At 46.0% G+C, this 12882-nt stretch overlaps 1 protein-coding gene across 1 annotated transcript in view; it reads right to left on the reverse strand.

The window, feature by feature from the left end:
• lrrc75bb (leucine rich repeat containing 75Bb) overlaps positions 1–12882 on the reverse strand; it is a gene marked incomplete at its 3' end in the record, with an annotated part of 48656 nt that overhangs the window by 18165 nt on the left and 17609 nt on the right. The window contains exons 2-3 of the mRNA XM_029710635.1: positions 12436–12564; positions 7810–7922 (exon numbers count right to left, since the gene is read on the reverse strand). Coding sequence (XP_029566495.1) covers positions 7810–7922; positions 12436–12564 — 242 coding nt within the window. The remainder of the gene's footprint in view (positions 1–7809; positions 7923–12435; positions 12565–12882) is intronic.

The raw sequence follows: 12882 nt of genomic DNA on the forward strand, positions 1-12882 counted from the left end.
CGATACTTCTTACCGAATTCTGATGTACACTTTGAAGATGTTAGAATTCCTTTCCACATTTACTTTTCCCCAGCCAACAAGATGAGTAATGAACAGCAAAATCACTAGCCTATGTCAATCTACTATCCCCCATAGATCAAAATCGACCTATTCTATTGGTCAGTTTGTCGAGAAAGAAATAGCCTATTCCAAACAGACTCTGGAACAGTTGTGAGACGATAGTGCCCAAATTCATACAACCAGTAGGCCTAGGTTACATATAAAATATTAAAAAGCAACAAATCTGATGCAACAGATCAGAACTTTTAGCTTAAAATGTTTGTTACATAATGCAATTAGCGGGAAAACACAGTTTTAAGAAGGGCAACGTGCATGTGAATGGTTTCATGTGACAGAGATATAATTTAGAAAGAGGGGAGATCTAATATGCAACAACTAGCATGGGTTGCTAATAGGACTAGTATTGTGCCTTTGGCTACAAGACAATGAAAGAAAGTTGATATTAAATCACTGTCCATGGATATGGTATGACTTTGGCTAGGTTACTTGGAAGCAAGGTAAGACATGCCTCATAATAAACTCAGCAAAAAAAGAAACGTCCTCTCACTGTCAACTGCGTTTATTTTCAGGAAACTTAACATGTGTAAATATTTGAATGAACATAACAAGACTCAACAACTGAGACATAAACTGAACAGCTTCCACAGACATGTGACTAACAGAAATGGAATAATGTGTCCCTGAACAAAGGGGGGGTCAAAATCAAAAGTAACAGTCAGAATCTGGTGTGGCCACCAGCTGCATTAAGTACTCCTCCTCATAGACTGCACCAGATTTGCCAGTTCTTGCTGTGAGATGTTACCCCACTCTTCCACCAAGGCACCTGCAAGTTCCCGGACATTTCTGGAGGGAATGGTCCTAGCCCTCACCCTCCGATCCAACAGGTCCCAGAAGTACTTAATGGGATTGAGATCCGTTGCCCATAGGCGACGTTGTTGCCGGTGATGTCTGGTGAGGACCTGCCTTACAACAGGCCTACAAGCCCTCAGTCCAGCCTCTCTCAGCCTATTGCGGACAGTCTGAGCACTGATGGAGGGATTGTGCGTTCCTGGTGTAACTCGGGCAGTTGTCATCCTGTACCTGTCCCGCAGGTGTGATGTTCAGATGTATCGATCCTGTGCAGGTGTTGTTACACGTGGTCTTCCACTGCGAGGACGATCAGCTGTCTGTCCTGTCTCCCTGTAGTGCTGTCTTAGGTGTCTCACAGTACGGACATTGCAATTTATTACCCTGGCCACATCTGCAGTCCTCATGCCTCCTTGCAGCATGCCTAAGGCACGTTCACACAGATGAGCAGGGACCCTGGGCATCTTTCTTTTGCCGTTTTTCCAGAGTCAGTAGAAATGCCTCTTTAGTGTCCTAAGTTTTCATAACTGTGACCTTAATTGCCTACAGTCTGTAAGCTGTTAGTGTCTAACGACCGTTCCACAGGTGCATGTTCATTAATTGTTTATGCTTTATTGAACAAGCATGGGAAACAGTGTTTAAACCCTTCACAATGAAGATCTGTGAAGTTATTTGTATTTTCTACGAATTATCTTTGAAAGACAGGGTACTGAAAAAGGGACATTTCTTTTTTTGCTTTATGTATTAAAACGATCAGGTTTCAAACGATTCAGTATATGTTTTCAAAATGCATACTGCCTCCAGTTCATTGCAAAGTGGTGTGTGAAGCGCTGATTAAGCATGCCTTCTGTTGCCTATGCATTTTCTGTTTGAGATTTTCCACTCAAAGGCTCTGTATTTGTATGCTGTACGCATGTGATAAATAAGATACATAACGAATATACTGTACACGTGCCAATTTAATTCCACAAAATTATGGAAATGAACATATACACCAATAAGCATTACCAGTCAAATGTATTTAAAGTACATTGACTGGTATTTCCATCAATGAATAGGCTAAAAAGCATCATTTCGCAATGAGATTTTTTCTTCTTCTCCCGGACAATTGGTAGGCACCAATTTTATTTATCGGCTTTTCTATTTTTTTATCGGTCAAAATGCGGCTATTACCAGCTAACGGAACCCTGGTTAATGGGGTTCCATCGCAGTATGGCTGAGGCTGTCTGGCTAGGTAGTTAGTTAGGGTTGAGGCAGTGAGGAGAGAGGCTGCCTGGCTGGGTAGTTAGTTAGGGTTGAGGCAGTGAGGAGAGAGGCTGTCTGGCTAGGTAGTTAGTTAGGGTTGAGGCAGTGAGGAGAGAGGCTGCCTGGCTGGGTAGTTAGTTAGGGTTGAGGCAGTGAGGAGAGAGGCTGCCTGGCTGGGTAGTTAGTTAGGGTTGAGGTAGTGAGGAAAGAGGCTGCCTGGCTGGGTAGTTAGTTAGGGTTGAGGCAGTGAGGAGAGAGGCTGTCTGGCTGGGTAGTTAGTTAGGGTTGAGGCAGTGAGGAGAGAGGCTGTCTGGCTGGGTAGTTAGTTAGGGTTGAGGCAGTGAGGAGAGAGGCTGTCTGGCTGGGTAGTTAGTTAGAGTTGAGGCAGTGAGGAAAGAGGCTGTCTAGCTGGGTAGTTAGTTAGGGTTGAGGCAGTGAGGAAAGAGGCTGCCTGGCTGGGTAGTTAGTTAGGGTTGAGGCAGTGAGGAGAGAGGCTGCCTGGCTGGGTAGTTAGTTAGGGTTGAGGCAGTGAGGAGAGAGGCTGTCTGGCTGGGTAGTTAGTTAGGGTTGAGGCAGTGAGGAGAGAGGCTGTCTGGCTGGGTAGTTAGTTAGGGTTGAGGCAGTGAGGAGAGAGGCTGTCTGGCTGGGTAGTTAGTTAGGGTTGAGGCAGTGAGGAGAGAGGCTGCCTGGCTGGGTAGTTAGTTAGGGTTGAGGCAGTGAGGAGAGAGGCTGCCTGGCTGGGTAGTTAGTTAGGGTTGAGGCAGTGAGGAGAGAGGCTGTCTGGCTGGGTAGTTAGTTAGGGTTGAGGCAGTGAGGAGAGAGTCTGTCTGGCTAGGTAGTTAGTTAGGGTTGAGGCAGTGAGGAGAGAGTCTGTCTGGCTAGGTAGTTAGTTAGGGTTGAGGCAGTGAGGAGAGAGGCTGTCTGGCAGGGTAGTTAGTTAGGGTTGAGGCAGTGAGGAGAGAGGCTGTCTGGCTGGGTAGTTAGTTAGGGTTGAGGCAGTGAGAAGAGAGGCTGTCTGGCTGGTAGTTAGTTAGGGTTGAGCCAGTGAGGAGAGAGGCTGCCTGGCTGGGTAGTTAGTTAGGGTTGAGGCAGTGAGAAGAGAGGATGCCTGGCTGGGTAGTTAGTTAGGGTTGAGGCAGTGAGGAGAGAGGCTGTCTGCCTTGGTAGTTAGTTAGGGTTGAGGCAGTGAGAAGAGAGGATGCCTGGCTGGGTAGTTAGTTAGGGTTGAGGCAGTGAGGAGAGAGGCTGTCTGCCTTGGTAGTTAGTTAGGGTTGAGGCAGTGAGGAGAGAGGCTGCCTGGCTGGGTAGTTAGTTAGGGTTGAGGCAGTGAGAAGAGAGGATGCCTGGCTGGGTAGTTAGTTAGGGTTGAGGCAGTGAGAAGAGAGGCTGCCTGGCTGGGTAGTTAGTTAGGGTTGAGGCAGTGAGAAGAGAGGATGCCTGGCTGGGTAGTTAGTTAGGGTTGAGGCAGTGAGGAGAGAGGCTGTCTGGCTGGGTAGTTAGTTAGGGTTGAGGCAGTGAGGAGAGAGGCTGTCTGGCTGGGTAGTTAGTTAGGGTTGAGGCAGTGAGGAGAGAGGCTGTCTGGCTGGGTAGTTAGTTAGAGTTGAGGCAGTGAGGAAAGAGGCTGTCTAGCTGGGTAGTTAGTTAGGGTTGAGGCAGTGAGGAAAGAGGCTGCCTGGCTGGGTAGTTAGTTAGGATTGAGGCAGTGAGGAGAGAGGCTGCCTGGCTGGGTAGTTAGTTAGGGTTGAGGCAGTGAGGAGAGAGGCTGTCTGGCTGGGTAGTTAGTTAGGGTTGAGGCAGTGAGGAGAGAGGCTGCCTGGCTGGGTAGTTAGTTAGGGTTGAGGCAGTGAGGAGAGAGGCTGCCTGGCTGGGTAGTTAGTTAGGGTTGAGACAGTGAGGAGAGAGGCTGTCTGGCTGGGTAGTTAGTTAGGGTTGAGGCAGTGAGGAGAGAGGCTGTCTGGCTGGGTAGTTAGTTAGGGTTGAGGCAGTGAGGAGAGAGGCTGTCTGGCTGGGTAGTTAGTTAGGGTTGAGGCAGTGAGGAGAGAGGCTGCCTGGCTGGGTAGTTAGTTAGGGTTGAGGCAGTGAGGAGAGAGGCTGCCTGGCTGGGTAGTTAGTTAGGGTTGAGGCAGTGAGGAGAGAGGCTGTCTGGCTGGGTAGTTAGTTAGGGTTGAGGCAGTGAGGAGAGAGTCTGTCTGGCTAGGTAGTTAGTTAGGGTTGAGGCAGTGAGGAGAGAGTCTGTCTGGCTAGGTAGTTAGTTAGGGTTGAGGCAGTGAGGAGAGAGGCTGTCTGGCAGGGTAGTTAGTTAGGGTTGAGGCAGTGAGAAGAGAGTATGCCTGGCTGGGTAGTTAGTTAGGGTTGAGGCAGTGAGGAGAGAGGCTGTCTGCCTTGGTAGTTAGTTAGGGTTGAGGCAGTGAGGAGAGAGGCTGCCTGGCTGGGTAGTTAGTTAGGGTTGAGGCAGTGAGAAGAGAGGATGCCTGGCTGGGTAGTTAGTTAGGGTTGAGGCAGTGAGAAGAGAGGCTGCCTGGCTGGGTAGTTAGTTAGGGTTGAGGCAGTGAGAAGAGAGGATGCCTGGCTGGGTAGTTAGTTAGGGTTGAGGCAGTGAGGAGAGAGGCTGTCTGGCTGGGTAGTTAGTTAGGGTTGAGGCAGTGAGGAGAGAGGCTGTCTGGCTGGGTAGTTAGTTAGGGTTGAGGCAGTGAGGAGAGAGGCTGTCTGGCTGGGTAGTTAGTTAGAGTTGAGGCAGTGAGGAAAGAGGCTGTCTAGCTGGGTAGTTAGTTAGGGTTGAGGCAGTGAGGAAAGAGGCTGCCTGGCTGGGTAGTTAGTTAGGGTTGAGGCAGTGAGGAGAGAGGCTGCCTGGCTGGGTAGTTAGTTAGGGTTGAGGCAGTGAGGAGAGAGGCTGTCTGGCTGGGTAGTTAGTTAGGGTTGAGGCAGTGAGGAGAGAGGCTACCTGGCTGGGTAGTTAGTTAGGGTTGAGGCAGTGAGGAGAGAGGCTGCCTGGCTGGGTAGTTAGTTAGGGTTGAGGCAGTGAGGAGAGAGGCTGTCTGGCTGGGTAGTTAGTTAGGGTTGAGGCAGTGAGGAGAGAGGCTGTCTGGCTGGGTAGTTAGTTAGGGTTGAGGCAGTGAGGAGAGAGGCTGTCTGGCTGGGTAGTTAGTTAGGGTTGAGGCAGTGAGGAGAGAGGCTGCCTGGCTGGGTAGTTAGTTAGGGTTGAGGCAGTGAGGAGAGAGGCTGCCTGGCTGGGTAGTTAGTTAGGGTTGAGGCAGTGAGGAGAGAGGCTGTCTGGCTGGGTAGTTAGTTAGGGTTGAGGCAGTGAGGAGAGAGTCTGTCTGGCTAGGTAGTTAGTTAGGGTTGAGGCAGTGAGGAGAGAGTCTGTCTGGCTAGGTAGTTAGTTAGGGTTGAGGCAGTGAGGAGAGAGGCTGTCTGGCAGGGTAGTTAGTTAGGGATGAGGCAGTGAGGAGAGAGGCTGTCTAGCTGGGTAGTTAGTTAGGGTTGAGGAAGTGAGAAGAGAGGCTGCCTGGCTGGGTAGTTAGTTAGGGTTGAGGCAGTGAGGAGAGAGGCTGTCTGGCTGGGTAGTTAGTTAGGGTTGAGGCAGTGAGAAGAGAGGCTGTCTGGCTAGGTAGTTAGTTAGGGTTGAGCCAGTGAGGAGAGAGGCTGCCTGGCTGGGTAGTTAGTTAGGGTTGAGGCAGTGAGAAGAGAGGATGCCTGGCTGGGTAGTTAGTTAGGGTTGAGGCAGTGAGGAGAGAGGCTGTCTGCCTTGGTAGTTAGTTAGGGTTGAGGCAGTGAGAAGAGAGGATGCCTGGCTGGGTAGTTAGTTAGGGTTGAGGCAGTGAGGAGAGAGGCTGTCTGCCTTGGTAGTTAGTTAGGGTTGAGGCAGTGAGGAGAGAGGCTGCCTGGCTGGGTAGTTAGTTAGGGTTGAGGCAGTGAGAAGAGAGGATGCCTGGCTGGGTAGTTAGTTAGGGTTGAGGCAGTGAGAAGAGAGGCTGCCTGGCTGGGTAGTTAGTTAGGGTTGAGGCAGTGAGAAGAGAGGATGCCTGGCTGGGTCGTTAGTTAGGGTTGAGGCAGTGAGGAGAGAGGCTGCCTGGCTGGGTAGTTAGTTAGGGTTGAGGCAGTGAGAAGAGAGGCTGCCTGGCTGGGTAGTTAGTTAGGGTTGAAGCAGTGAGGAGAGAGGCTGCCTGGCTGGGTAGTTAGTTAGGGTTGAAGCAGTGAGAAGAGAGGCTGTCTGGCTGGGTAGTTAGTTAGGGTTGAGGCAGTGAGAAGAGAGGATGCCTGGCTGGGTAGTTAGTTAGGGTTGAGGCAGTGAGGAGAGAGGCTGCCTGGCTGGGTAGTTAGTTAGGGTTGAGGCAGTGAGAAGAGAGGCTGTCTGGCTGGGTAGTTAGTTAGGGTTGAGGCAGTGAGAAGAGAGGCTGCCTGGCTGGGTAGTTAGTTAGGGTTGAGGCAGTGAGGAGAGAGGCTGCCTGGCTGGGTAGTTAGTTAGGGTTGAGGCAGTGAGAAGAGAGGCTGCCTGGCTGGGTAGTTAGTTAGGGTTGAGGCAGTGAGAAGAGAGGCTGTCTGGCTAGGTAGTTAGTTAGGGTTGAGACAGTGAGAAGAGAGGCTGTCTGCCTTGGTAGTTAGTTAGGGTTGAAGCAGTGAGAAGAGAGGCTGGCTACTAAGAGGGTTGAGGCTATGAGAATAAGGACGGTTTACAGCGAGGAGCCTGCTGCCAGAGCAGAGTCTGCTAATGAACACAGTGGGAGAGCCACCCTCGTTATTGTTGACACATCTTTTGAAACGTTGCAACAAGGAGACGGGCTAGGAGGTTCGACTGGGGCTGTCAAACATCTCACAAACTAGTTTAATTGCTCAGGGAGATAGAAACACATGAAGATCATTAGATTGTTTCCTTCCTTCTTCCCCTCAAATGCACCTTGGCAATTAGAGCTGGAGAGCATTTGCAGTTCTGTCTATTCTTTACACAGCGTTTCTCGAGCTGAATCGGTCTGATGTTTTATTTCATTAAAACCTTTCTGTTATTCATTATGATTGATTTGTTCATTTATTTCTGGGTGAGCTAAGTCTACAGCACCATGGCAGTTGTCAAGCTGTGCAGTGAGGCGACAGTACACTCCCCAAGAAACTGAAACTGACCAAGTGAACATGATATCCTGCCCCAAACTGCACAGGTCAATATTATAGGAGCCCAATACAATAACTTATTAGACTTTGTGGCAGCTGGTGCTGCTGTATAATTATCTAACACAGGGCTCTCCAACCGTGTTCCTAGAGAGCTACCATCCTCTAGGTTCTCACTCCCAACCCTAATTTAGGGCACCTGCTTCTACAAATTAGCTGGTTGATAAGCTGAGTCAGGTTCGTTACAAGTGGGGTTGGAATGAAAACTTACAGAAGGGCAGCTCTCCAGGGACAGGGTTGGATGTGATCTAGCACATGAAATCCTAGCAGGTATTGTACAGTAAAGCGCCTTAGCCCAATGTCAGGAGTGCCTTATCTCTGACACACACTGACCATGAGACTGTCTTGTTTTACTGGGTTTAGAAGGTTCTAGGGCATGCGTACCGTATCACTGCTCTGGTGTCAGTTTGCTGTTAGCTGTTTATTCGTTTGCGTTGGTGTTATGGCAGTAGCTGTCCCGGTGTGTGGATGTGCAAACGGGCAGACGGACGGACTCACCAGGCCTGCGACTTCCTCCTGGGCACGCTCTGTCTCATCCACTTGGAGTGAGGGGTCAGGTGGAATATCAGCTGTCTGCAGATCTTGTCGGACGACTTCAGGGTGTCCTTCTCCTGTAATACACACATACAAAAACACACAAACCCAAACACCTTCATCTCTTTTGCTGGCGGCTACAGCTGAAAAAAGGCCTCAAAAGGTTTCAAAGGGCTTAAAAAGTGTCTGGCTTTCAAATTGAGGAATAATCACATGACTGCTCTATTTGACTTTCTGCAGTGAATTAATGTAATGAAAACATGCTTATTTTCCTTTCTGACATCATGAACAACTGAATTTGACCCCTTTGTTGAGAATTGGTTCAATATCCCAGGTGATGTACATTGTATATGTATAAAGTACATAACTTTACTAAATCATATCCAATCGAATGACTGTATCCATATTATACAGTGCTGAATATCTTGCAAGAGATTGAAAACTCTTAGGAATGTGTTTACAACAAATGCACCTGTTGTTCTGATTTCAAGGTAGTCTTAACCACATTTAGCACAACAGGTAAACTTGTGACTCCATAGAATGAATTTATACATTTAGAAGCCCAAGGCAGAACCTCTTGGAAAAACATATTTCAATGGACCATTGTATCACTTACGGCCTTATAACCCCTATTATGACACATTGAGCTGTGGAGAGGAGGCTGTTTCCTTTGTTCCTAGAATGTTGGTTTAAAAGGTAGTTATTTTGACTGCTTTCACCAAATGATCTCAAGGCTCTTCTCATTTGTCCATCCAACATGGTTGCCTCGAGCATGTTATACATAAAAACATGCTTTAGCATCTTTGTCAGTCTCCCTCTCTTCTCCTCCTTGGTCTCGCCCCAGCTCTTGCTCCCTTGCTTTTTCTCCCTCTCCCCCCCTCTCTCTCTCTCTCGCTCTCCCTTCCTCTGTCAAAGACTTTAAACGGATTGGGTTGAGCAGAGCAGGTTAAATCTAATTAATGGTACAGCACAACAACAAGAAAGAGGCAATGCAGCAAAAGAGAAAAAAGACAGGGGCAATTTACTTCAGGCGATTAACCATTCCCACTCCTCCCACTCTGTGTGGCACAAAACATGCCTCATACACTTCAAACCTTCCAGCGTTTCGTTTCAGGCAATGAAATGACAGTGAGAACACCATTACAGTATTTGTTATGTTAAATCTTGGTGGGAAAGGGGTTAACTGAATGGAAGTAGTCTTAGACAAGCTATTGACTCTAATCTGGGAATAACATGTTCTTCTCTTTGATGTGAATTCGGGCATTGTCAACATGGAATCTGTTTAACATTGTTCAAAACATGTTTTTCACTCAAATTCAAACCCGATTCTGAATATTCATAGACTTAGACGACCACAGGGCTCTTGAGTTAGATATACAGTTCTATAGTTGAATGCACAATAATTGTAATGAAGCAGTGAAGCGTTTTGATGAGTTGTTGTTTGCATTTGATTGTCGATCCCTTGAAGCATAGAGGTAAAGGAGGAAGAACCGTGACTGGACCTGCAGCCGAGGTCCTGAGGCACAGCAGACCAACTCCCTAAAACCCTGTCACATTTCACTAACCCTGCCAAGTCACCACGTCATTTCAAGATAATTATGGAATTTTTGGTCGAGACGTTCATCAATGAGATTACAACCTATATTTACCCACTCAAAAAGACAACCAAAGGTTTGTTGAATTCCCAATGTGTTGTCACTATGCTGTCAACCATCTAAAAGCACAACCAAATTCCAATGTCAGATTTCTGGTTTAGTGGTCACCCACATGTCTATCACTGCACTTTCAACCATTTAAAAGCACAGCAAAGTTCAAATCAGAAATGTTGTTTATTTATACTACAGCTTAATGTGTTATCACTGTGCTTCATCTAATAGCACAACCAAATGACCTGGATTACAGATGAGATTACATGTGATCAATGCCGTTCCAGATTCTGTGCAGATTATTAAAGCAATTGTGAAGATCTCCATAGACCTGCAATATCCTATGCATGCTGTCTAAAACATGCACGCCTTATATGATTACATAAGAAGAAATGTATAGTAATCTCAAAATGTGACCATGGATATGTTACTTATTTTAAGGTTGAATGTTACATTAGTTTGAAGTTTGCCTTAACTTTAGGCCATTTACTGTATCAGCAAATGTAATATTGTACATTTCAACATCATGTCTCCATCTCAACCAAAAATCTAAGTTAAAGAATAGGAATAAATCTAATGAAATCAAACTTTAAATGCACTTTAAATCAAGTTTGATTTGAATTACTCCTATTATTTAACTTAGATATTTGGTTGAGATGGAGACATGAATCCAACATATCAATTATTCATTTGTAGACAAACTGGAATTAAAGCCAGACTAAGTCAGTGGTATAGATGGAACTATCCAAGCAGAAGATGAATCTCCATCAAATGTTGATATTTGGTTGCCTTGACAACCAACACAATTCAATATCACTGAATATCATAACATTTGAAATCAGGGGTTTAAGCCCTAGGCCATTTGTATTGCTTTTTTGTTGTTGAATTCTGGGTTGAATTGAAACAATAGCTGTTGATGACTTTGCAAATGCTATATAGGCCTAAATAGCATCATTGATGTTATATGAGTGATAAAGGGCGCGTTCACATATCCCCTTATGATCCGTTTCCTGGACCGTTTGGTACCCCGATCCATGCTATAGAGCATGTGTGAAACGCAAACGAATCCTGGACCTGCGTGAGTAGTGGGTCCAAAATCCAGGACAAAAGTACCAGGTTTTGCGACATGGCAGGGCGAGTCGCGTGGAACTTTTTGGCCCGTTGTAAGCAAGATAGCTCAATAACGTCATGTAGAATTTGCATCTTGCTAATCAAACCCTGAAATGGTTATTTTCAGGTCTTGCGAAAGCAAAACGTATACTGTAGAATTCTCACAAACGCTCCAGGAAACCAAACCAGGGTATCAAATTTCATATGTGAAAACGCAGTACGACCACATTTCATTTGACCTGGTTAAAACCCTGGATGGGAGACCAAAGGGTAGATAGATCAATTCTAAAGCAGGAGGTGCTACTGAGCTTATTATTTTTTCTTGTGTGTAACGGCTGTCGTCGCAAGAAAACCAAGATGCAGCGGAGGTTGTGGATTCATTATAAATATTTAATAAAATGAACCACTACAAACAAAACATCAAACAGCAACGATAGCTAACAGTCCTGTCTGGTCAAAAACAAACGAGACAGAGAACAATCCCCCACAAAACCCAAAGGAAAAACCTGCTCCTTATGTGTGAACTGCCCAAAACAAAGAAATACAAAAAACCTAGAAAAAGAACATAGAACGCCCACCCAATGTAACACCCTGGCCTAACCAAAATAAAGAACAAAAAAACCCTCTCTATGGCCAGGGCGTTACATTGTGATAGTGGATTTAATGTTGAACATCTCACGTTGTTTTAAAGGTACAAATGAAACATATTTTATACAAGGTTGTCTATGTTAAAATTTGGTTACCATGATGACACATAGATTCCATGTCATTATACGTTGACAAATTACGTTGAATCAACCAATTTGTTCCCAGTGGGAAGCCGGGCGGTCACAGCGGAGAACACCCCTGCCTACCCCTCACGACCCCCCCCCCCAAAAAAAAAATCCAATACACACCACCCTAGGTATGCTGCCCTTATCGAAAGATCTGATTTCAAAATAGCCTTTTTTCAAAGGTATTTTTCATCATCTGTTAAAGAGAAGAAGTGCTTCATAGTTCAACTTTTCTATCTACTGTATTTCACAATGTGTTCCTAGATCTCGCTGGGTGCCATTTTAAACAAGATGAGCCTGTTAGCTGGGCACAGCTGTCTGTCTTTGTTATTGGAAACTGTGCCCCTTCCCTGCATATTCTTCTGGGAAGCCATTTAATGGGAAAAGAGCTTATCAAAAGATGCCTGGTACATCTTTAAAGCAAGGGAAAGGTCAACCACATCAATCTGAGAGATTCAAGCTCCCAGCAAATTCATTTAGACCAGAAGATGATGAAAACAAAGTATTTTAGGATGGAGCAAACACTTTTGGCCGAAAACTCTATATGAGCTATTGTCTGCTTAATGTTTTCCTGGCAGTAAATTCATTATTATAGATCAATTGTCCACTATTACCTATTTTCATGCAAGTGAATACTGAATAAAAAGTAACAAGAAACAGAAGATACTGTGTTGTAAGTTGTGTACGTTGTTGAAATGACACCACACTGTGACTGACCTACTTCTGGCCATTAGTTATAAATAGGTGCCCATGGCTCCGGCACCCCAAGAGTGAACACGTGCACACACACAGGCATCGTTTAAAGCCTAATCATAACGACTGTATGGATACTGGCAGCAGTTGGAAGGCTGGAACCAAACCAACTGGCCTAGCAGTCATATTTAGAAAAGACTGACTGTCATGTACTTGCTCTTGAATTGACCCATGCAGCTGTGGATTCCTAAACATTCTATTTTCTGAGCCTGATCTCATTTGATGTTCCCTGACAACAGCACGGCTGAGGAGGTCGAGACAAATAGACAGACAGACAGATCAACAGCCAGACGGTACGATGGGCTTACCCTCTTTGGGCACTGCATGTCTTTGGCCAGGCTGAGCAGGAGCTCATGGGAGATTGGATCCACCAGGTTGAGAAAGGCTGCATTCTTATAGAGGATATCATTAAGGGATGTTCCCTGGAGTCCCAAGTCCTGTGGGAACACAGAGAAGGAGAGAATAATCAATCATTGGTGTTTCCTTTCAATCATTCCAGAGCGTGAATTTCAATATTTTTAAAGTGAAAGTCAGGAATCATTACACATTCAACTGACATGACATGGACTGCTTAATGGTAACAGATTGTCAATGTATTTACATAATCATTTCATCATCCACTTGCCTCATGATGTTCACTTATTAAGCTGAGAGGATTTTAAAGTAAGAGTGTCACATGGGACAAGGCACAGGGAGGGCTGGGGTGTGGCATGAGGGGTATGGGGGGTTAAAGCCGGACAATTTCTCCCCAAATA

Source organism: Salmo trutta, chromosome 23, assembly GCF_901001165.1.
Source record: "Salmo trutta chromosome 23, fSalTru1.1, whole genome shotgun sequence".
In the NCBI taxonomy this organism is placed as follows: Eukaryota; Metazoa; Chordata; class Actinopteri; order Salmoniformes; family Salmonidae; genus Salmo; species Salmo trutta.